Source organism: Pseudopipra pipra, chromosome 2 (genome assembly GCF_036250125.1).
Source record: "Pseudopipra pipra isolate bDixPip1 chromosome 2, bDixPip1.hap1, whole genome shotgun sequence".
Taxonomy (NCBI): domain Eukaryota; kingdom Metazoa; phylum Chordata; class Aves; order Passeriformes; family Pipridae; genus Pseudopipra; species Pseudopipra pipra.
Genome location: NC_087550.1, coordinates 106,031,271 through 106,054,909, shown reverse-complemented (window position 1 = coordinate 106,054,909; position 23,639 = coordinate 106,031,271). Strand labels below are relative to the sequence as shown.

At 38.1% G+C, this 23,639-nt stretch overlaps 1 protein-coding gene across 3 annotated transcripts in view; it reads right to left on the bottom strand.

The window, feature by feature from the left end:
• Window positions 1-23,639, bottom strand: part of POLA1 (DNA polymerase alpha 1, catalytic subunit) — a 194,021-nt gene that overhangs the window by 168,084 nt on the left and 2,298 nt on the right. For 2 of the 3 annotated variants that reach the window (XM_064646798.1, XM_064646800.1), the window contains exons 4-17: window positions 23,285-23,400; window positions 22,977-23,039; window positions 21,451-21,549; window positions 20,025-20,220; window positions 19,616-19,805; window positions 18,523-18,701; window positions 15,036-15,148; window positions 14,456-14,572; window positions 7,415-7,489; window positions 6,170-6,308; window positions 3,058-3,218; window positions 1,842-1,926; window positions 962-1,023; window positions 129-218 (exon numbers count right to left, since the gene is read on the bottom strand). In XM_064646798.1, coding sequence (XP_064502868.1) covers window positions 129-218; window positions 962-1,023; window positions 1,842-1,926; window positions 3,058-3,218; window positions 6,170-6,308; window positions 7,415-7,489; window positions 14,456-14,572; window positions 15,036-15,148; window positions 18,523-18,701; window positions 19,616-19,805; window positions 20,025-20,220; window positions 21,451-21,549; window positions 22,977-23,039; window positions 23,285-23,400 — 1,685 coding nt within the window. The remainder of the gene's footprint in view (window positions 1-128; window positions 219-961; window positions 1,024-1,841; window positions 1,927-3,057; window positions 3,219-6,169; window positions 6,309-7,414; window positions 7,490-14,455; window positions 14,573-15,035; window positions 15,149-18,522; window positions 18,702-19,615; window positions 19,806-20,024; window positions 20,221-21,450; window positions 21,550-22,976; window positions 23,040-23,284; window positions 23,401-23,639) is intronic. The other variant, XM_064646799.1, reaches the window with a different exon arrangement.

Below are 23,639 nucleotides of genomic sequence, written 5' to 3'. Positions count from 1 at the left end.
CAAACTCAATTCATAAAGCAGTCTAAGACAAACATTAAAAAACGTATAAGAGGACAAAAGAAAAAGAACAAAGCTGACCAACTGACAATATGCTTTAATTTAACTCTCAAAGTCTCAGAACTACTCACCACAACAACATCTGGGTCAATTTTGTGAATCTTCGCCAGGAAAAATCCCAGCAGTGTTCTCTCTGTTGCAGCGATTTCTATTTTAGCATTCTAAAAGAAGCAAGAGAGCACCTGATTTCAATGACCCAATAAGTTTAAAATGGAAACATCTCCTCTCCCCTACTAGTTACAAGACAATAATAAAGCACCACAGAGCTCTCCCTTTCATTCTATAATTCAAGGATTTTTTTTCTCACCCCCATAGACATAGAAAGCTTTTCTCAGAGGCTTTTTTCCATTCTACTTTTGTATGCAGGTGTCTAGTGATATTTTAAGAGCCTCCTAAGAATCAAGCACACCAGGAAAATGCTCCATATGCATCCTTCACTCACAGGCTTAAGATCACACAGAAATAGAGGCAAAACAAAAATGGCTAACTTTATTATTCTGTCAGCTCTTCCACTGCCCTTTAGAAAGCATGTCTTCTAAATTTTGACAGATTTTACTCTCCACGAACAGATGAAACAAATCCTCCCAGTTTACTATGAGTACAAAGTCAGGTATAATGAAAATGAATCACAATGTTAGTCTCTTTGAAAAACCTTTCCAACTCTCCTAACTCCCCACCTATTTTAAGAGCACAATTAGCAGCAGTACTGAATCACACAGAGCACACAACTCTGTTTTTACAAGCAAAACAGAACAAATACCTGGATTTAGGTTTGCAAAGTGGAAAACCAATAAAATAATCATGCCATTCCTTTGAATACTTCTCTTCACAACTTGCCAAAAGCACCATGAAGTTCATAACCTATAAGGTACTGCAATAAGAAGGCTAAAAAAAAAGAAATTACCTTCTTTTTAATAGCTTCTTTGAAGTCATAAGGAAAAATGCAATCGTTCGGTTTGGAAACAGCTGCAAAAGAAGTGATATTTGCTCTTACATACAAGTTCTTCATTGCACCCTCCCAGTAAGCACCCATTCACAACAAAGGGAACCAATCAAAACTGACCTCTAACTCTAAAAAGCTTTACACAAATACTTGGTTATCTAAAGACAGGTAATTAGTAAAGCATTAAACAGTCTTAATCAGTCATATTTGAGGTTATCATTGGAGATTATAACTATGGTCCACAGCTCCTGAAGAACTTCCTCTCATGAGCATTCAGCACTTCATCGCTTCCAATCAGTGAATCTCAAGGTTTAGCTGATATTACTACAAGGACAGTGCTGCAAGATTTTTATTTTCCTAAGAAAACTTGTTTAAACATAACTGTGACGTTTAATTTTTTAATTCTGTTCAGAAGAACTAAACTGAAAAATAAGTAAGTGACAGTAAATAAATGGTCTAAATTAATGGGTGGAGAAAGTAAAAAGACACATGATGAAGCAAAACCAATAAAAATTATAGCAAACTGTATAGAGTAGTGTTACTTTGCATCATCTCAAACTAAGATTTTTTTCAATTAAGTCTTGGATAAAAAGTCGGTAACCAGTGAAATTAAAAATGGGGAGAAAAGCCTGCCTGGGAGCTGAAACTTCATCACTTATCTACTCTTAGCCACTATTGCTGGAGTGACAGAATGTAGTAAAAATTAAAAATAAATAAATACATAAATAGATAAATAAATAAATAACCCCCTGCCCCACAACCAAAAAACCAAAACACACAAAAAAAATAAAAACCTCAGAATTAAATTTTTTTTTACTCGTAAGCTGTTCCAAGTACATACCACAGAAGTGTGTCTGAAAAGGAGGCTGAGGTGCAGCCTTATCCAAAGGAAATTTCTGATGAACCAGAGCTGCAAGAGCCACAACCTATACCAAGGAGATACAGAATACACAACTTCATAAATATGACTACTACCAATATGACTACTATTCTTCCTCCTTTTTTTATAAGTTTCCTCATCTCTTTTCTCTTGTTTCCACAACAGATCTTTTTTAAATTAATTCCAACTACAAATAGTTAAAAAGAAAAAAAAGTTGTCAATTGATCTCAAGAAAAATAAATCAGAATTTCCTCCTAAATGATTATCTTAGAAATTTCAGATGCAAAATAATTCATTTGGGAAAACTTCTATCAGTTTTTGCTCTGAATCTGAACAGATACCACAATTTAAAGGATTCCCTATGGAGTGCAGGGGAGATGTGAGCAGGGCAGAGAAGCCTTTCCTCAGGAAGGGCTGCCCCTAAGCAAGCAGTCAACATTGCCAAGCAGCCAAGAGGATTCAGCATTTGGAACCCATTAACTTTGCTGGCAGGATGTCCTGGCTCCCCAGACAGTGTCCAGGAAAACCCAACAGAAGACAAAGCAGACAGCCTTTAAAGCGTCTTGCGAAGTAAAGTCCTGTTGGTACCTTGGGTACGTCATGTTACAAAAAAAAAAAAAGAAAAAAAGATAAATGTGCCTTAGTATGTATTGGGATCTGCAATTCACAACTCAGAGTGGCCACCCACAGCTCTCCTCTTTTCTGAGAAAAGATCTCATAGCAGAATGGTAGGTGCCGTAACATCAAGATCAAATTCTCATTTTAAAATGAGTTTTATCAGCAGAAAAGCCCAGTCATTCTACCTAGAGCCTATGATTAACTCTACCTAAATAAATAAATAAATGATACTTAAAAAAAATAAATCCATTAACAGGTGTTCTGAGACAGTCTTATAACTAAGAGGCACATCAGACAAAACAGAAGGCTGGAAAACATACATAGGATCCACTGTCACAGTAAATATTCTCACCAAACAGGCCCCCTAACCCATAGCTGTCATGCTGGTGAAACCCCAGTAGAAATTTCTTTGAAAAGCCCACAGCAGAGAAACTTTATTCAACAGTAAATATATTTAAACATGTTTTATCAGGTGAAGCTCCTCCAAGCCTTAGAAAACTTTTTAGTATACGCTGAAGAACAAAACAAAGCCAAACCAAAGTGAGAGCAGATTACTTACCTCATTCTGGTGAGTCTTTGGGTTCTGAGTGGTTTTCATGCTAAAGGACATGACCACCAGAGGAGGAGGAGGAAGAGAAAGATCTTTAGCCACATTGACCAAGCCAGGCTTCATGGCCACAGCCTCCACTTTACACCAGCTGACCGACTGATTCGAAGGCTCTGAAGAAACAACATAAGCCACCTTCATTCTTCTGGGAACACAGAACTGCACAGAGCACACCCTTTCAATGTTTTGCCCTTGTGGAATAGTCCAAGACCCACACTAATCCTGCCCAATTTCTGGTAACTCCCTGGGCCCTGACTCCCCGGTCAGCATGAGCTCTTCAACCACAAATAAGAGAGGGAATATTTGGATCGAGGTCAGGAAGATGCACAATGCAAAAAATACTTCAGGCAGCTTCACACAGTCATAGTACAGAAAGGTATAAGCCAAGTGAGCATAACTCCACATAAATTAACATATCACCTCTTAGCATCTAATCTTGTAGTCCATTCAAAGGGAGAAGGCTTCATAAAAAATTAAATTAATACAAGTGAAATGAAAGAATGTTCAAGAAATCTCTCAAATGCTAGAGAAAAGGCAGCCACAGTGCTAATCGAAAGAGTTTTGACTGAGTGAGAACAAGAACTTCTGACTGACTGAAATGCACCACAGAATTAATTGTTTTAGCTATAGTCCTTCCAAAACACAATTATGGAAATAAAGAGATGGCAGATTTTGTAAGAGAGTTCATCCTACCCTGGCAGTGTAAGGTATCCTAAAATGTAATACAGACCACAGAAAGCTATTTAAAGTGTACAAGAGCTAAAAAATTGGATAAACAAAAAAAAGACATGTCCACCTTCCATTATCATTTGAGAATTTTTGGGCCTGTATTTTTTGCTTGCTTTAAAAAACAAAAGGGATCATTCATAAAAGATGCTGATGAGGTAACTCACTACAGCAGAAAGAAGCAGAGGTTGTATTTCTCACAGATTAACCTTTTGAAGTCAGCTGTTGTTAGACCTACTTATCTTACTCCCTGAAAACTCTGACCCTCCCTGGAAACCCACTTATTTTACCTTCTCTCATTATTCTTGCTCTAAATGCAAATAGGTAGCTGACTAAAATATCTTAATATATAAAACACGGACGATCTCTCCAAAGGAAGACAGCCAATCAACTGCTTAAGACCTTTCTGCTTTGATCTCAAACATCTTAACACCCAGAGCTTCAACTAGCACTCTATAAAGCAGTGGTCTCCAAAAATGGGGTGCACAAAACAATCCACTGGGGTGTGGTAAGAAAATATTTTCTGTAACATTAACAAATAAAATACTTTAAAAGGTCATTATTTTACATAACTCATCCTTTTTAATTCCTATTTCTGTGTTTAATTTATAATACATATATATAACATATTTTTACAGTAGTACATCTATACAACCTATAAATAACTATCTATATACTGGGAGTAATGCTCGATTTTTTACTGACAGTGGTTGCAAGACTGGAGACTGCTGCTCTAGAAAAGCTCTGGTGCCACCTAGCATTGGTATTCAACTGCAAAGACAGCTTTGTAATGAATACTGGTGACATGTTTTAAAGAAGTTGTGCAAGTCTTTTCAAATGGTTTGGGACTTGCTTACTCTAAACTTTCCAGGTATATTTCTTATCCTCTATGGGAAGTGTATAAGGGAAGCCACACAAGAAAGCAAGACTCTTCTGATAAATTAGACACCTCCCACAAAAAACACATAACAACTTAAAAACAAGCAAACAAAACAAAACAAAACAAAAAAAAAAACAACCCAGCTTTGGGGCACAAAATCCAGTGCATTAACAGAAATTTGCATAAATATAACCAGTCAGTTTAACAGTCAGTTTTCAACAGAGTGAGCAGGACAGTTTTGCAATAAGCAATTCTGATACCAAGACAGAGACTGTCTCTGGAACCTGAGGGCTCTAATACAGATGTGAGAGTGGAAAAAAAGAGCTGCCTCAGATTGCCATTTAGGTCTGATACGGAATCAGTATCTGAGCTCAGGCAAGGTAGTTCTAAGGGGAGATAACACACATCAGCATTAACTAAAATTGAATATTGCCTGAACCACTGGTTATCATTTCCCTAACTTCTGGCATACTGCATATGAGGAACAAAACAGCTCTGGACTCTTCATGTGAAGAAAGAAAAAAGTCAAAGAAATACGAAGTCAATTCTTGGGGAAAGAGTGCAGATGAAAAACCACCCTTAGGCCTTTAAAATCAATATCAGAAAGTACACTGATGCTTGCCAATGTTGGGTGGAAAACCCATCACAGCTAATCCTTCTTTTGGCAGTCAGGGATTTGTCTCCTCCATTCCAGCTCCAAATTCTTAGTGGTATCAGCTTTGTCAGTAACTGAGCAAGCTGCAGCAGAGGAGAATCCTCCTGGTGTCAGTCACTCATATGGTCAATTCTGCACTGGAAGAGCCCCAAGGAGATTGCAGTAACAGATGTAGTTTTGTCCAGTATGATAAATATCCCTATGTTTTTGGGAATATGCAACACACATTGAATAAAGGGCTGTAACCAAGTCAGAATGAAGTGGCATAACCACCTGTAAGTCGTGCATGTCACTCATGAGGGAGAAAGGATTTCAAACTGAAAGAGCTCCGCACTACAAACTTTTCCAAATGTCAGAAAAAAAAAAACAACCCTAAGACACAAAGAAGAAAGCCATCCAGCAGCACTTTGTTCTTAAGAAGATACATCTGCAGGAAAAAAAATGGATCTTAAGTGATCAAGAGTAGAAAGATTAATAATTCCCTAGTCAACTAAGTTTAGCTTAGTACATGGCATTAGGCTATGCACCAGAGAGCAGCTGCCAGGCACTACACAGATCCCTCTTACTACCATTCAAAGTTATAATCTCATCTGTACAGTGTACAACTTTATACAGATAGCTGTCACAAAAAAAAAGAAGAATAAGTTTTAATTTGTACTAGATAATGAAAATTAAACCAATAAAATGCAAGGTTAATGTACCAAATGATAATTCATCAGTAAAATTTAAATTTCCTCCTCCCCCTGATCTATAATTATATGTGTTTTCCAGCAACCAAGTATTTCACACACAAATCATCATACGTGGATTTTTTATTTCCAGCCAGCACGGTCCTTTGATCTTCTGACTCATCAAGAGAAGTTCCAGGCTAGAGGTGTTAGTTCCAAACACATGTGAAAATGTTTGCCCTTTCAGATCTTGGGGAAGCCGAGGGTGTTCAGCCTAATAAGTAACAGAGAGCAGTGAGTCATTTCACCCCACAGAAGTCTTCAAGGTTGACACACCCTATTCAGACAGACCTTAACAAAAAACTACACAATACCTGAAATCACTGTCATTTCCCCCAAGCAAAGCCATAGCCTGTAATACCTGACAGTAATTGAAGAAGTTACACTGTAGGCTCAACTTAAAAATCAGGACAGTAATGAAAAAACACACTGAAGTTCTTCATCCATACTGGATACATCAGCCAAGATTACAGCAATGTTCAATGACCATTTTAATACAGAAACTGCTCATGTTGTAAACTTAATTAGACAGTTACAGCTTTAATCTTGTTGGACACAGAATGACTGGTTAAAGTGTTCCTGCATAGCTAAAGAAGAATTTGAAACAGCTAGTAAATCTCTATGGGACGCTGCTTTTGCACCTAAAACCAGTACAAAAAAATTATTTAAAAAGCATTGTCCCAGCAACTAAGCCAACAGTTCAAGACTGCTGAGTCTCTTATGTTTGAAACCAAATTAAGTATTTTTACTAATAAAGAATAGCTACTGATGTTATCATGGAATTTTTCCGTCTTCGCTGCTCACATTTACAGGTCTTAACAAAAGTCTTTCTCACCCAGCTGCTATTTTATGCAAGCAGAATAACTGGCTATACTATGGACATCAATAGGTGATAAAAAATAAAGTAGGAAAATTTGGAATATAGATTGTGAAAAAATCAATAAGCAAATAATAATTCAGGGAGAAGTTGGCAGAAATGCAACAGTTGTAGGAAAAAAATTTTTCCCTCATGTTTCATTTACATAACTAGAGTGAACACTAACAAATCACCATGTTATAGGTAACCTGGTAATGAACTGTTTTGTTAAGGACTAACTGACATATAAAGAATAACGAGTCACAAGTTTTGGTATTAACCTCTTTTTTTTCTTGTTGTTATTATTACACGATAACAAGCAACTAAATGCACACTGCAAAAGAGGTACAGCCACTAGCTACTAAAGATCAAATCCTGCAAATATTTTTATTTAGTAAAACCATAAGATTCTTAATTAGATAAGAAAGCAAGTAATAGTATTTTGTCAGATTAATTGTACTCACCGAATATTTAACTTCTAAGTATTCAGATTTTGCTGGTACATCCGGAATCTCAAAAGCGTAGTATTTTTCCACTTTCTATATAAAACAAAGATATTTTCAGTATCTCTCAACTAAATATTCATTTTGTCCAAAGGGAAAGTTAAGAAATAAAGACCAGCCAAAACATACATTTCAAATATCATGGTCTTGATCTTTTATTACCAATTTTGCAACTCATTATAACCAGCTGAGGATACTAAGAATGTTTTAGCTCCTGTATTTAATCTCTGCATGTTTTTTTAGCATGAAAAGTTTCTATGGAATTGACTTACAAGTATACTAGCCAGTACAAAACAAAAAACATAGTGGCTAAGGAAACAGGAACATTCTTTAAATTCACAGGTTTCAGACACTCATGAGAACTGGTGGCTGCAGACCTCCACAAAATCACAAAACGCCTGAGACAGAAAGGGATCTCCAGAGATTGTCTAGTCCAGCTGCCTACTCAGAGCTGGAGGTTGCTCAGGGCTCTCTCATGCCAGCTTTTGAATATCCCCAAGGATGGAGACTCCTCAACCTCTCTGGGCAACCTGTGCCCGTGCTTGATCTCCCCTACAGTAAAGCAATGTTTTATGTTCTCATAATTTTGAGTGTTTTAAATGGTACCTACTGCTCTTATCCTGTCTGCCAGAGTCATCTTTACTCATGCCCATCAAATGTTTGTAAACAACAATAATATCTGCACCACCAATCCCTCACCTTGAACCTTCTCTTCTCGAGGCTGAGCAGTCCCAGGTCTCTCAGCCTCTCCTCACATAACAGATGCTCCAGGCCTTGTAATAATCTTTGTAGTCCTATTCTGGACTTGCTCCCCTAAGTGCACATATTTCTCACACTGGGGAGCTCAGCTGAACACAGTGATCCCCAAGTGCTCACTAGGGATGCAAAAGGGAAAGGACCAAATCCTGACACTTGCTGGCACTGCCTCACACAGCCCAGAAAGCCCAAGGCCATCTCTGCTGCAAGGGTGCATTGCTGCCTCTTGTCCATCCTCATGTCTAGCAAGATCAACATGTCCTTCACCCCAAAGGTGCCTTCCAGCCATTCAGCCACCAACATCTACTGGTGCCAGAGGTTTTTCCAGTCCTGGTACAGGACTTTTTCCCTTTTTTTGAACTTGATGGGATTCCTGTAGATCAGGAATGTCGAAGTCCCTTTGAATGGCAGCACATTCATATGATGTATCAACTACTTCTCCTGGTTTTGTACTGTCTGCAGACCTGTTGAGTGTGTGCTCTGCCATCATCCAAATCATTAACACAGATGCTAAGCAGGATTGGATCCAGTATTGACCCTTGGGGTGCATCACCAGCGACTGGCCTCCACCTGGACTTTGTGCAACCTTTGAGCCCAGCAGTGCAGCCAGTTTTCAGTCCACCCCACTGTCCAGTTACCTATCCCACACGTCACCAGTTTGCCCATGAGGATGCTATGGGCAAAGTCAAGATAAACTTACTAAAGTCAAGATAAACAACAGTCACTGCTCTTCCCTTGTGCACCAAGCCAGTCCATCTCTTCACAGAAGGCTACCAGCTTGGTGAAGCATGATTTCCCCTTTGTAAATCCACATGGAACACTCCCAAGCACATTGTGACAATGGTTAGCTCCCTCCACACTCATGGGTGGATCCCGCCAGGTCCCATGTGCCTTTATTTGTCCAACTTGTTTACATGTCCTGTCTCGTATTGGCCTCATAAGTCACCAACATGCCTGTAACAAATGTGGATAGAGCCTTCCCAAATCTTCGTTCGCGAAGCCCAGCCATGAAATGAATGTTTACATGTGCCCTAAACTGATTCTTCTCCACTGAGGACAAGTCTTCTTTGCTTCAGGCTTTCCTTTTGGTCTCTTGGAGTCAGGGATTGCTAAAGGCTGGACTTAGCAGTAAAGACCAAGGCAAAGAAGACATTGAGTATCTTGGCTTTTTCCATGACCTGTGTTACCACATCTCCCATCCCTTTCAGCAGTACCTCTTTCCTAGTCTGCCTGTACCTACAGAAGCCTTTCCTGCTGCTCTTTGTCACCTTCACAAGATTCAACTCCACAGGGGCTTTGGCTTTCCTTTCTTCGCCATGATGTCACCTCCATCAATCCATCCTCTAATCCTGACCAGCTCTTTGCTCCCCTTCAGGCAGGGCTCCATGCATTCCCATTGCTCTAACATACAAAAGGGACTCCTCCCTCCTTGCCATCCCAGCCCGTCCTAACCACATCCTATCCCACCACATGTCTGTGATCCCAAATCAGATTGTACCCCTGTAACTGAACACAGCTCCTCCTTTTACACTGCATTTTTTAATGTGCCAGCACTTCAGAGAGGAGATGATTTCCCAACTATCTGCCAGCTGTTTAATTTATTATATGCTTTGAACAGAATAATTTCTATGACACTATTGTATTTTTCATTTTCAGTGACTTGAGTTTTACTAGAAAGTAGTCAAGTTTGTTTACACATCTCTAACAAAGACCATTAAAGCAGTTCAGTACAACTTTACTGGAAGTTAAGTATCACTTCTGCTTTCTTCAAGAATAATAATGATTTTCCACAACACGCACAGCTTGTCAGTTTCTAAGAATAACTACCTTAATTTTTCAAACAATTATAGTACCCTGTGCAACAATGCTGTAGCACCTGCTGAAACGCCGTGCCCTGTAACAGGTACAAACCATCTGCACTGCTGTTACGTATTATTGTTATTATGTTATGCCATAACTATGCTAGCACATTACTTCACTAAAAGAATTTCTAGAGGCACCTTAAATTAAAAATCACATTTTTCACTGGAAAATGTACTATGTTCAGCACTTTATACACAAGACTCAGCATAATACACCACTAGGGAAACTTTAATGAGAAAAACCAAGATCACTACAAATGGGAATAAAATTTACAAATTAAAAAACACATGCAGAGTTGGGTAAACTTGAAGTTATTTGGGATTAGAGTTGGATGGTTGGATTTTTTTCCTTAAATTAATTGCATCAGCACCAGCTCCCTCAGGGCACTACAATCAGCAGCTAAGCTTGTTGCCTCAAATAATATTTTAGCTGTAAGGCTGCAAAGCCTGGGTAGGGGAGCTATAAATAGGAAGCAGGCAAATCCAGAAACTACTATGGCATCAACAGTTACACGGAAGCAGAAGTGTAACATAACTTGGTACGAGAGCACCACTGTGAAGCCAGATCAGCACGGCAGATTAGCATGGAAACCTAGATCTGAACTGCTGAGCCAAAGCAGCACCTAACACAAAGAGCAAATCAGAGCTGTAACATTAATAGATGGCAATGCACTCCTTTTAGCACATATCACTGGTGCCCCCCTCCTTTTTTTCTAATTAAAAAAAAAAAAACCAACAACCTCTCAGGCTTCAAACAAGTTCTTGTTGCAAACGCAAGCTGAACACAGTATAAAAATAGTCTGCTGCAGTGATTCATCTGCGTTATTCCACAGAGCTCAGCTCAATTACACGAGCGTCTGGTCACAACTGCAGTGAATGAATGCTTTGCTGCAGAGTAATCTGCCCTTCAAGTGGCCCTTCAGAGAGCAGAAATGAGCAGCAGTGATTAGCTGCTAAGTTCCTAAGTGGAGTAAGGCTGCTTTCAAATTGATTTGTGAAGACTTGCTAACTTGGCAGCAGTGCAACCCATTGAAGCTACAATTAGCAGCAGGTGCAGGAGGAAATGATATGGCTCAAGTGTATCTGTTCACACGGACAAAGTTGGGTGCTGGCAAGGCCAAGATGCACAGGGAACAACTTGTCTCAGTGTACAAATATTGGCTCTCTCTGCATCATCACAAAAAGCTGTATTCTGAACGCTGGGTGCATGACAGGTATGTAGTAACCTTCCCGATTTCTAGCTAATGATCAAGAAGAGTAGTTTCTCAGTTTCACAGTACTGTACAAAAACTGAGACTTCATGTTACTCTGAATTACTCATGAGCACTCTCATCACCTGAGCAACATGGCCATTGCTTTTTAAAAATCATTCAAAACACCAACCTTTAACAACACAGTAGTGAACCACTGGCTGCACATCACAGAGCAGGGGAGTTCTTCTAAAGCACATTAAGCTCTTAACAACACAGGCACAACTGTGTAGAGATCACATTTTGCAGCATTCATTTAGGTCAGTGGCACAAATAGTTTCAATTTGAGAGCCCTGCACATCTCTGTGAAAACACATATGCAAGGGTTGTGTAACAACACATCTCTGGTGGTATGACTGGAATGAAAAGGAAGATGATGACTCCTTATGGAAAACAGATTAATAAGGTAGATAACCAGGGAAATTCAGGTATCTCGGAGACAAACAGAAGAAAAGGAGGACACGGTAATGGGACAACCCCACTACTTCCACAATTATCTTGCAGAGAGCACAAAGCCTCCCTTGCTGCAGAGATGTAAGCCTGGCCAAATCTGGTGCCAATTGTTCACATCAATTTTGTGTAATCTGAAATATCTGAGTTACTGTAATACTTCCTTGAATAATTCTCCAAAAACCCCTGTTCTACTATCCTGTCTTTTTCTTATCCCTCGTATCACTAGTGCCATACTCTCCCACTAGCTCCAGTTCTCATTAAAGCATTCCAGAAGGCAGTAAGGACTAAAATTAGCAGAAAATTACACAAGCAAAATAAAGCAAGATAGCTTTTATCCTCCTAGTAAAATTCAGTTTACTGAAGAGTCTGAAGAATTCAAACATAATTTGAATTCTTACAATTCAGAAACAATTCTGGCAGATTATTTCAGAGCTCCTCTGCACCCCCAACTATCCTGCCTAATTTATTCATGAAGTAAAAATTGCAAATTTGCTCTTTTGCTAAAACTGTCCTTTAAATAGCTTTCTTGCTGCTCATCCCATTTTAATGTTTTTAAAGAGCAAACAGGTCTGATCATTATTCTTCACTTTACTAGCTAAAAAAATTAAACCTTTCATAGTTCTCTCTGGTGTAACAGATTCTCCTTTTGTCTCATCCTTCTATTACCATCTTCTGTACCTGCAGTCACTTGAGTTTATCTTTCCCCATGAGGGTGACCAAATGTTATAATATTCAAGGGAAAATCTGAACAGTGTCTTAGTGCTCCTACTTCCCTACTCCTGCCAGGGATCACTCCTGTGTTACACCCAAGGACCCCAGAAGCTCTGTAGTCATGTATCCCAACAAGACTGTTGGGTCTTTCACCCTGAGCTCTGTGTAAGCTCAGTAAAAATTTGACAGGTTTACCTTGATTTTTAAAAGCCATCTTTGAAGGTTAAACTATATTACTCTCATTACCTCATTCACATTATTCTTCCTTAGCACACCATGGAACAGATGGAAGACACTGTCAGCAGATGCGCATCTTTTTGGAGACCTTTCTCCCTCCTTCCATTTCTAGAGTATAAGTGTTTGTATCCTCTCTTTTAATGAAGAACTGCTTTTCTATGAGTTTCTCCCTCATTCCTGAAAGGATCTTTGAACAATAAGCTATCAGAAACTTGGGTTTTATCTATTGTTAAATTCATTCTTTTCCAATCCAACATGTAATTCAGTTATAATCACCTATACAAGAGAAATAACAGCAAAAACTGAAAAAGCTAAAGCTACATCACAGTTTTGAGAGAGAAAATAAACTAGAACAAAGAAAAAGTTTTACAAAGTACTAATGTCACATTTTCCCTGAATTCTGTACATAACACACTAAGCTACAAGTTGCCGAAAATATGTCATGTCTTGCATGACTCTTCTGTTTGAGAAATACTGCTCACATTTTCACTTTAACACCTTAAACTTTCAGAATTACTCTAGCTTTGGCTTAGATGACCTCCTGAGGGTCTTTCCAACCTGAATTACCACACAGATTTGCCTTATTTCCTCCCTTTTATTTACATATTGTTAAATTCCATTCTTTCTGCATTTTCACTTGCCATCTAACTTCCTAATCAACTATTTAGCAATGAATTCTGTGAAGTCACAACATTGCCAGGCTGGGAAAAGTTACAACTAATGAAAAGTTACAACTCATGAAAATCAGCTTTGCCAGACTAATTACTTCAACAAATAGAAAAGTTTCTGAGCATACTCAGAACCAATCTTTTCCCCTAACTTGCATGTTTGCAAGCTTTCCCCACTCAAGCTTCCCACCTCTGCCCTTCACCCCAAAAGACAAATGCTCTATGCAAATGGACAATAAAGCTTTCTCCCACTAGCAAACTAATTCAGTCCAAATCTGTAACACAATCAGCAGTATCAGCTCTTTTCCTGCAGACTTACGACAACTATTACATTAATGTATGTGCAAAGTTTCCATTATAGCAATATTTTCTTTTTCCAATGTTATTTTAAGGATCTGCTGAGCAAAGAGAGCACAGTAAAAGAGGGCAGTAAAATAACACTGTTAAAACCATTGTACATAACTCTAAGACCAGAACAGCTTAACTTTCAAGACTGAATGACAACCCTCACAACTTGCTCCCTCTTGCACAGCCACACTACGACAATCCATGCTCTGAACAGCATGCACTCTAAAAAGATAAATCAGCAAGGGTGAGAGGAAGGATGAGACATGCCAAGAGATAAACTTCAATAAAATATCTGGCCAAATGCAAAGACAGTCTAATTCCAGTGTAGTGAGTTATGTGCTGGACAACCCAATCATTCATTTTAAACTCTGACAGTATGAGCCGATACCCAGGCTTTAGGTATCAGCACTTTTATCTGTTCTCAAAAACAGCTCAGCAAGAGAGTCTGACATTCAACCCAGTTTTAAAGAAGGTAATAAATAAGCATTTTCAAAACCATTATGGAACATCCATGTTGCAGATTTAATGCTCTTAAAGGAGTACAGATATCTGGGAAGACACTGGGATGGCTTTTACAAGCAGGTACACTTACACATGTCAGGTGTTATACATTTGCATTTCAGCATAACCTCCCTCACTGGACAGTGTTTCAACATCCTTCCCACCTTACCAACCACAACCACAGAAAATGACCAAATAGGATGCTTGTAAACAAACCTTGGATTTGAACTTCATGATCTTATACTTTGGTGAAATGCTGTCATTAAATTCCTTGAAAACACTCATTATAGTCACCGGAGTCTCCGTCTCTTTACCAGTAGATAGGTCAATTTCCTCAAAAACAGAAGTCAAGTTTTACAAATTAACAAAAAATGCCAGCAGACATTACCAGTAAGCTGAATTTTGCTTTGCTATTATGAATCATGTATCTCTTTGTTAATGAAAAACTACAACACAATCAGCCAACCCCCCCCCAAATTTAGAAAACAGTATTTGAAACAGAATGTTTAAAAAGCACTAAGTTTTCTAATAATGCTTCAAGATTACTTTATTTGCTAAACAGCAAGTCTAAAGGTAACAATTTGTCTGCAGTTGCTGGCTGTGGCCAGGGGAAGCCACAACGCTCTACTCTGCATCTCACGAGTGATATATTGCGTACACATTGTTTTTAACTTCACCACCTCCATCAGACAACACTGGCTTCAACAGTTCCCATAAACACACTGCTAGAACTCATAACCTGCCATAAGCAGAATGAAAGGTACTTATGTTTGACTTGCTTAAAAGTCATACTTACTGTTTCACGTGGCAGTAGATAAACAGTTCTCTCAATATTTTTCACTGTCACACAACAGCTGACATAGGTGTTTGCAGATTCAATCCAAACTTTGCCAAACAAAAATACCACACCTAAGGAAAAAGGGTGAAGAATTCAGTATGTGATTCTTAATCATTCTTATTGTTGCTTAAAGCAGCTTATAATGCATTCTTGAAGAGAAACACAACCATTTCTGGTTTAGGTCCTTGAACAACAAATCTTTCTGATGCATCAGCACATTCTGAATTGTTTTAAACACCAGCTTTACAAAGAGACACCTGTATCACTTTTCATGTCTCTACCTCCATTGCTATAGTAACACCTGATCTGTAAAATTTAAAATGGCATCACACAGCCAGTCTAAAAATTCTGTTCTGATTTCCTTTCTACCTACAGTAGTTTGATAATCCCTGGGGAGAGGGAGGAAGGAGAGAGATGTCAGCGAAAGCTGAAAATTATCAGAATGCCTGTGCTGTCAATCAGTCCTGTAACATGTTATCTACAATTTCTCATTCTTCAGCCAGATCAGCACATTAACTCCTCTTCCCTGCACTTCAGTACAATGGACCAAGACTGCACTACCAATAAAACCTATAGAAATACATTCTGAAGACAACAACTAGAAGCTGATCAGCTGTAAAAAGTTTTCAAGTGACTATTTTTAACAAATGAGGACATCAAAAGATGTATGACATCGCAAGAAATCCTGGATGCCAAGACAGCAGTTGTAACCAAGGGAGACACTGAGAAACCTTATACAGAGCAAGACTAGTGGCAATTAACTTCATTGTGGACCATGTCATTATTGTACATGCATGTCTTTGAGCCCAGAGAACTTGGCATTAGCACAAAATGCTGCAAACTGCAAACCAAATGATGTCAAACTTTAAAATAACATAGTATCGAGCCACCTGCCTTTCACATACAGTTTGTGAATTACAAGTACAAAAAACGTTCAAGTACAACTCAGAAATCTGGCTTCACCAAGTTCCATTCAAACTCCAAATAATTTAGAATTTATTTACATAAGAGACACTCTTCCTACAGTACACTACTACTGATGAAATCAGAAATATCAGCAGTGAGACTGTCTCAGAAACAGTGTTTCATGCATAGAAAATTTTGGAACCTGCATTTCTCCCTGGCCTGACAATGCACAAACAAGTCCTTGGTTAAGAGTCATAATTTATCTTTGCCAGGAGATCTATCAGACGTAAAGGCACCTTTTCCACTCCATTAGATCAAAGATAAATCAGTGAAGATGCACTAAGATGGATGACAAAGTTAAAGTGACAGGCTATGAAAAGTCATTTTCTGAGTGCTTGGAATAGATGTGAACAAGACTACTTTTGTCAAGGATAGAGAATGCTGAGGTTTTGAAGATGATGAGACCAAGGATACAAGATTCAGCTGAACAAAGTATCTTAAGAAATTTTAATACAGAGGCAATCTTGAAGATTTAGATAGTTTGAATAGAAGTATCTAGAAAGAGCTAAAATTGCAGATTTAAGTGACAGGGAAGACGAAGTTCTTGTTCCCAGCAATCTTTTCTTTTTGGTAAGGGATAAAAAAAAAAAAAAGCTCAGACAGGTTTGTATCATACAGAAAGATAAAACTATGAGAGAGACCACAAAATAGTAATTGGTTGCTTGAAGGCTGGCAATATCAAGAGCATGGAGTAGTTAACCTGTCAGAGAGGTACATATGAGCAGGTGAGGTACAAAGAAGGATACATGATCCAGGATAAAAAGCTGCCTGGATTGCAAAGACAAACTTCAATCAACTCTAGCATGGACAAATAAGTGGTCTTAATATCCAGATTTCACAGAATCAAAGTAATTTAGAATGGAAGGAACCTTTTGAGATCACCCAGCTGAACACTGACACACGCGTTACCACCCACACACACAGTAAGAGCAGTGCTAATGTCAAAGAGTTTGATTCAGAGACATTTCATGTAAAACCAAAAAAACAGAAGAAATATCGGGCCCTATGCTCTGCGAGCCTGACTATGGAAAGAAAAAACAGGAGTAAAGCTTATAAATCAAATTCTGTGAGAAGAAAGATCATGCTACCAATGAACCAAAAGGTAAGCAAAGTCAAGACACATGGAAAATGTCTTGCAGAGGGGAAAAAATGGGCAGGTTTTATTCGTTATTTCTTTAAAATGTTAATAGGATTACAATTCTCAAGTTCTCTGCCTAAGACCATAAAGGGAGTTATGAAAAGTAAGCCTCCAAAAATCATTAAGTTTGAAAGAGTCTTATGATTATGGTATAGTATTTACTCCTCAGGCAATGCATTTGACATCACAGCAAATGAGGCATAAACAAAGATCATGAACATGTTAAACAAAAAGCAGTATCAAAATTTTCCCTTCTACATTACTAATTGAAAACAGGTGCAGTCTTTATTATTCAATCCTGAAAAAGTCATAATGAGAAAAGAACATTCCTTGCATGCGAGGAACAGAAATCCTTTCATAATTATGTTCCATTCAGCAACCACTGACTTACAAGACAAAAAAAAAGGAAAAATAACAATAGTGGGATCTTTAAAAGTAGCAATTTTATATTAGAGCCATTGATTTCATCAAGATATCTATGATTATTACCACTCCCATCACCAAGCTCTTCAGCCCAGCACAGTCTTATATTTAAGTTTGGCATCCCAACTCACAACAAAAGGTGTTAACAAAGAAAAGTATCTGACTCAATGCTTGCAACATCAACCCAAAAAAACCTTCAACAACATATGGAAGAACCTTCTGGTAAATCCACATGAGGTGCAAATTAGAAACCCAAGATCCTGAAGCTGCTGATGAAATGAGGGGATGGATGGGAAGTGCTTAGAACAGATGTGAATACAGATTCTTTTGTCAGAGCTCAGATCAGAATGATGCAGTTTTGAAGACTATGAGAGCTAGGATTCACAGGTCAACTGCACAGAGTATCTCAGCAACATTAATCCAAAGACAATCTTCAAGACTTAGGTAGTTTGAATCAGGGGATACAGAGCTTGTACTTTTCAGGCCACCTTACTCCCTTGACAGACATACATTTCCTCTGTATAAAATCATGCAACTGCTATTGTACAGGTTTCCTATTAATCCACCTGAATTTTAAGTTACATTTCCAGAAACATTTCCATTGTTGCACCACTGAGCAAGGAATTAACACTTTCGGCTCGCTTCTGCAGTGTATACATTTTTAAGAAGGCCAATACAGGAGAGCTGGTAGCTCGCTTTTACCTCCTTGCTACCATATTAGGCCAAGAAATTACATTCTTACTTCTCCCATCATAGTGTCCTGCTCTGAGGACAGAGGTGCAGAAAAACAAGAGATGAAGGTACAAGTTAGAGAGCACAGAGACACAGGGTATCTAGATGGAATCTAGGCAAGTCTGAAAATCCCAGTTAAATAAAAAGAATCAGAATGGCATTTTCTGCCTTTAACTGAACAGTTACCTGGCTGACTGTACTGATCTTCATAAGCATCCAGCCAATAAAATCTTAAGACTTGTTCATCATTTTCCCCATTCACAAGTGGAAGGAGATTGGGGTCTAGCTGAACTTCTGCTGCTACTAGATCAGCTTCATCCTCATCAATTCTGTCCCAACATGAGATACCTGGGAGAGAACAACTTCTGCAGGTTTTGCAGAAGAAGAAAGAAATAAGTAAAATTGTGCCTTTGCCATAATCACCATTTTGCTTTTTTTTCAGTCTTATATTCTCACACCGTTTGTTGCACTTTCCACTACCAAGCAACATTCCCAACAGTTGGGTTTCCTCAGGTTTCTTCTGAAAAGTAGGAGGGAGTGACAAAGGCAGAAATCCACAAACAAGTATGGTTCTCTATACACCACACACAGGCTTTAAAAATCAGTCACCTGGTATTTCAGCTTTCGTCATTCAAGTCCTTACATAAGGAATATATCCATCCATCTGTACAAGTTGCTCAGTGGGAACAACAGATTATTTGAACAAAACTTTTTTGTTGAAAAGCCATTAAATGTTTAGGTCTTTCTCATAATTCAAATATTTTAGAGTTTGAAATAATTTGTTATGGAAACATGACAAGATTTTCCAAACAATTTAAAAAAACCAAACAAACAGGAAAAAAACCACTTCTTTTCCTATTTCCAAAGATGTGGCTGTTCACCATTACTTTTAGCAACAATACTCTTACCTACAACTAATAATATGATACCATGATATTATGATTTGCTTAGAATAAGCATCATTAGCAATTCCTCATTTTTGCTTAGTGGCATCGAAGTTCACTGTTCAACACCCACATTGAGCCACCTCAATGTACTGAAATACATATTGTCACGTGCTAAATCCCAAAAACATCAAATATTTCCCAATTAAGTAACTATCAGCATGTTATCATTCTGCATGTCACTACAAAAAAAAACATTGCACAGCATTATCATCATTCTGTCTGCATCACAATTATCCTTTTGGCAAAGACAAATATGAACATAAATCTAAGGTTTATGGATACTGAAAGCCTTCTTGGTGGAAGAAAAAAAAAGAAGAAAAAGAGATTCTTACAAGGCAGATGTCTCTTTTTTCTCTGATTCCAGCTGCTCTGTCTCTTTCTTTTCAATTCTGTTGTCTCTTTTCAAGTTTTCAGCTGTCTCAGGTATAGCTTCCACATGCTCTGCTTCCATAGGTTCATCAAAGTCCTCCTCATCAAAATCCATCATCCCCTGATCATCATCTGCAAGTCCTGCAGACAGAACTAAAAGCCTGAATCATTAAAATGACACACTGTATACTACAGCAGGATGCACAGATAACATACTATAAACATGAACATAATATACAGTATTAACACACAAATAAAATATCCCATTTAAGCTATCTAAGCATCTAGGTAGTATAAATTAAGAAGGTTTTTAACACTAATATGCTGTATGTAAAGAGTTTCCAGAACTGGGTTTTGATTTCTTTTTGATACCTTCAGTAGCTTTCTCTCCTACTGTCTTCACTATTCTCTCATTTTCTGTAGGCTTTTGCACATACTTGGTATCCTCATTTTCAGAGACTCTGACAGATTTTGCTGTGCAATTGGGATGTTTAGGATGACATGAAGCTGGAGGAAGGGTTTCCTTTCTGAGATGAGCAGGAGCTTTCTTTGATATAGGGGTGATTACCTGAAAAACATTTCAGCCATCAAATTAAAAAAAACCACCACCCAACTCATAAGAGCAAAAGAAGAATAAAAAAACCTTTGCATTTCCTATTTGCAGAACTACTACAGGGTTAGATGAAAAGTTCCACATATTTTTTAGCATGATAACTAAAACTCCTCAAGAGTAAACTTTAAACTCTACAAAATCATTTCTGCTGTGATATGTGTCTACTAGAATTTTTAAAACCAGTTTACTACATGTCATGGCTGGCATTCAATTAAATTCTGAGACAATAAGCACAAAGTTTGTTTTTCAGACAGGATACCACTATGGTAGCAACTACAGAACCTCTTTTTAAGGAAGATGTGGTATCAAGTGGCCTTCACTATGACCAACAACAGGTCTCTGCATCCGTTTAATTCTCTAACATCTCCAATCGCTCCTCCTAGGGCCACAGAAGTCATCACCTGAATGGCCAGTCTGGGAATTAATTTCCTTCTCAATGTTTCCTACAAAAGTGACCACTGTTTTGCACCATGAAGAAAAAGATCCTCTCTCACTAGATGTCTCCTTTTGTTTTTTTCCAGTTGCTTCTAGGTTCAAACACAACTGCTAAGATGAGAAGCACTGCTGATTATTTTCAACATAAGAGCTGATATTACCATTACACAAGGTTTCACAAATCAGATATATCTACACGACTGCATTTTCACTCTACAGACTGTTACCAAGTATCTCATTGGATTTCCAGTTATAAAGTCCTTCTCATTTACCTGAACTCCTAACAAAATGCCAGCCTTCCACCCTTAACAGCTCATCCCTCCTTTCACTCCAAAATCCTCCACTAGGGCAAACCTCTATCTACAGCTTCAATTTTACGTTTGTTTTACATTTCTGCAGAAGATTAGTTTCTTATCCTTTCCTACACACACAAATACTCCTGCTTATTTCACCTCACATACTCCTCTCCGTGACACAAGGGTGTTTTCTACTCTGGAAAAAAGACAAAGCAGAAGCTCACCTTCATGTGATGGACCTAACATTATATATGTATTATTACTACACTAAAGATATAAAACTAATTGTATTCTGTCTATGTATTAACATGAAAGGGGATGTGGAAAAATGCATGAAGCTACACTGTAACATTGCTAAGGAAGCTAATGGGAAAGTTAATTTCTAGAAGCAGAAACAAAAGTCAACAGTATTCAAATCCAGATACTTATTAATGAGATTTTTTTTCCTCTTTACCTTGGAAGTTTGGGACTGCACAGAGAAAGGATTCAGTGGTACTCCAGCAGATCTTTTCCTCTTCAGCATTATAATTGGTGGTGGACTTAGTTGAACTGTCTGAATATTGAAAGAAAAGACAAAGTGACAAAATGAAGAGGTGGTTTTTTAGCATTTTCTTTTGCCTTGGTTAGTAACAACTTTCTATTAAAGAGGGACACTGGAATGTCTCATTAACCAAGAAAACACACTTCTTGATATAAAACTTAAGTCATGTAAAAAGAGTAAGTTATCTGAGCAATCAACCCATTAAGACAGGTACTAGATTTTTTTGGTAAACAGCCTGAAAAAAACTGCCATCAACAAGGGAAACAGTTTTCAAACAGTGGCAGTTTCAATAGCTAATTGTGCCTTTAACACGCAAGTATCAGAATAACTTGTGGTATGTTTTTTATGTCTGCTGAAGCAGTACCAATGAGCATACACTCCTAAAGAAAGGTAGAAGTGCTCTTTCAGCACTGTTACACTAAAGGAAAACACATTTTAACCTATTTACATATACAGATATCTATCAAGAGCTAACAACAAAAGAAATTTTAGAAAACAATCAAAACACAAAAAATCAATACATAACTACTATTTAAGTAAATAGAAGCCATAGTATAATTATGAGCATTACTTTCCTTATTCAATATTCCACAAAATTGACAGCATTAAAATGCATTTGCCTAATGTTCTGAGGGTTTGATAGCCTGATATAACTCACAGTCAGATGTCATAAGGAGGGTTAAAATAACAAGAGCATAAAACCAAGAGAACTTTACATTGGGACATCCTATACCCTTTATTGCTCTGATTAACCTTATTATAATACAACATATTTCACCTCAGTATCTCACCACTACAGTAGTTTTGTGGTTTACATCTGAGCAATCCTTTTGGTTTTAAGAGATCCTGCTGAAGGGGCATTAAGGCACTGAAAGATCATTAACGATGAGGACAAGCCTCATTTGAGACAGTCCAAACCGTGTCATAGCAGCCATCCTGCACTCCTGACTCAAAGGAAGTGTTAATCTGGTTCTCTGCAGCAAATCGTGGGAGGCAGGAGGCAGACAGACGTTCAGGCTACATCATCTGCTGAAACAGTCCTCCCTCAGCTCCTCTCATGAACCCAAACACAACAGATGGAAATATCCTACAGTGCACTGGCTGAAGCCTGGTGACACAGATGTACAGTGCACATGATTCAGACAAAGGTGAGTTTTGTTTCACTCCAAGCTGACTAAAACCTAGAAGGCTGCATTAGCACAGGCTCTACATCACCTTAATATAAACCATCTCTAATCAGGTCATAGTGGTTTTGCCTTATGAAGCCAATACAGTCATGCATCTTCTGCATATGTGGAATATACCAAGCAGATGTGCTATGGACGAAACCAGTCTTAGATCTTCTAGTTTTACAAAGAACTGTATTTTCCTGACAAGTTCCATGGCAAAAAAAATGAACCAATTAAGGTGTTTCCAGCAGATTTCATTACTATACTTACTTCAGCATTAAGATCTTGAAGAATATCCCCTAGTAAATCATCCTTCGACAGGTCCACAGTTTTCTGCAAGGTAAGATTAGCCAAACAGTTCTCAGTTATATGTGGAAACCTAATCAGGAGACCAGCAGCAAATGACTAAACAGTTTCCACACAACTTTTTCAGAAATGCTGCACACACAGGAGATTGTAATAGACGTTTATGTCTTACTAGACACAAGAAACTGAAATGAGCCCTTGGCTTATTCCACTCCCACTAAAACACTTTGAACAAGTCAGAAACATTTAAATTCAAAAATGTAAAAACTTACATCTGTGTTTTTCTTCCCAGCACTGGCTATAAACATAGACTTGATTGTGTTTGGCTTTGACACCACAGATTTTTTCATGTTCTTTTTATCAACCGTAGATGTTCTGCCACCTTTTCCTACAGAAAAAAAAATAAATTGTGAATTTTACATCAGAAAAGCTCAATGTTTAAGGGTCCAGTTATTAGCAGGAATAGATAGCCAAAGTAGTCCACTTCTTCCACCTTTACACTGCTGGCTGAAATGCAGCCTGATCATCTTCAGCTTTTTAAGAGCTGTCATGCACACACAAAAAAAATCACAAAACCCTATCAGCACCCTATCTTCCTAGTCACATCAGAGATGCTCTTTGCATACT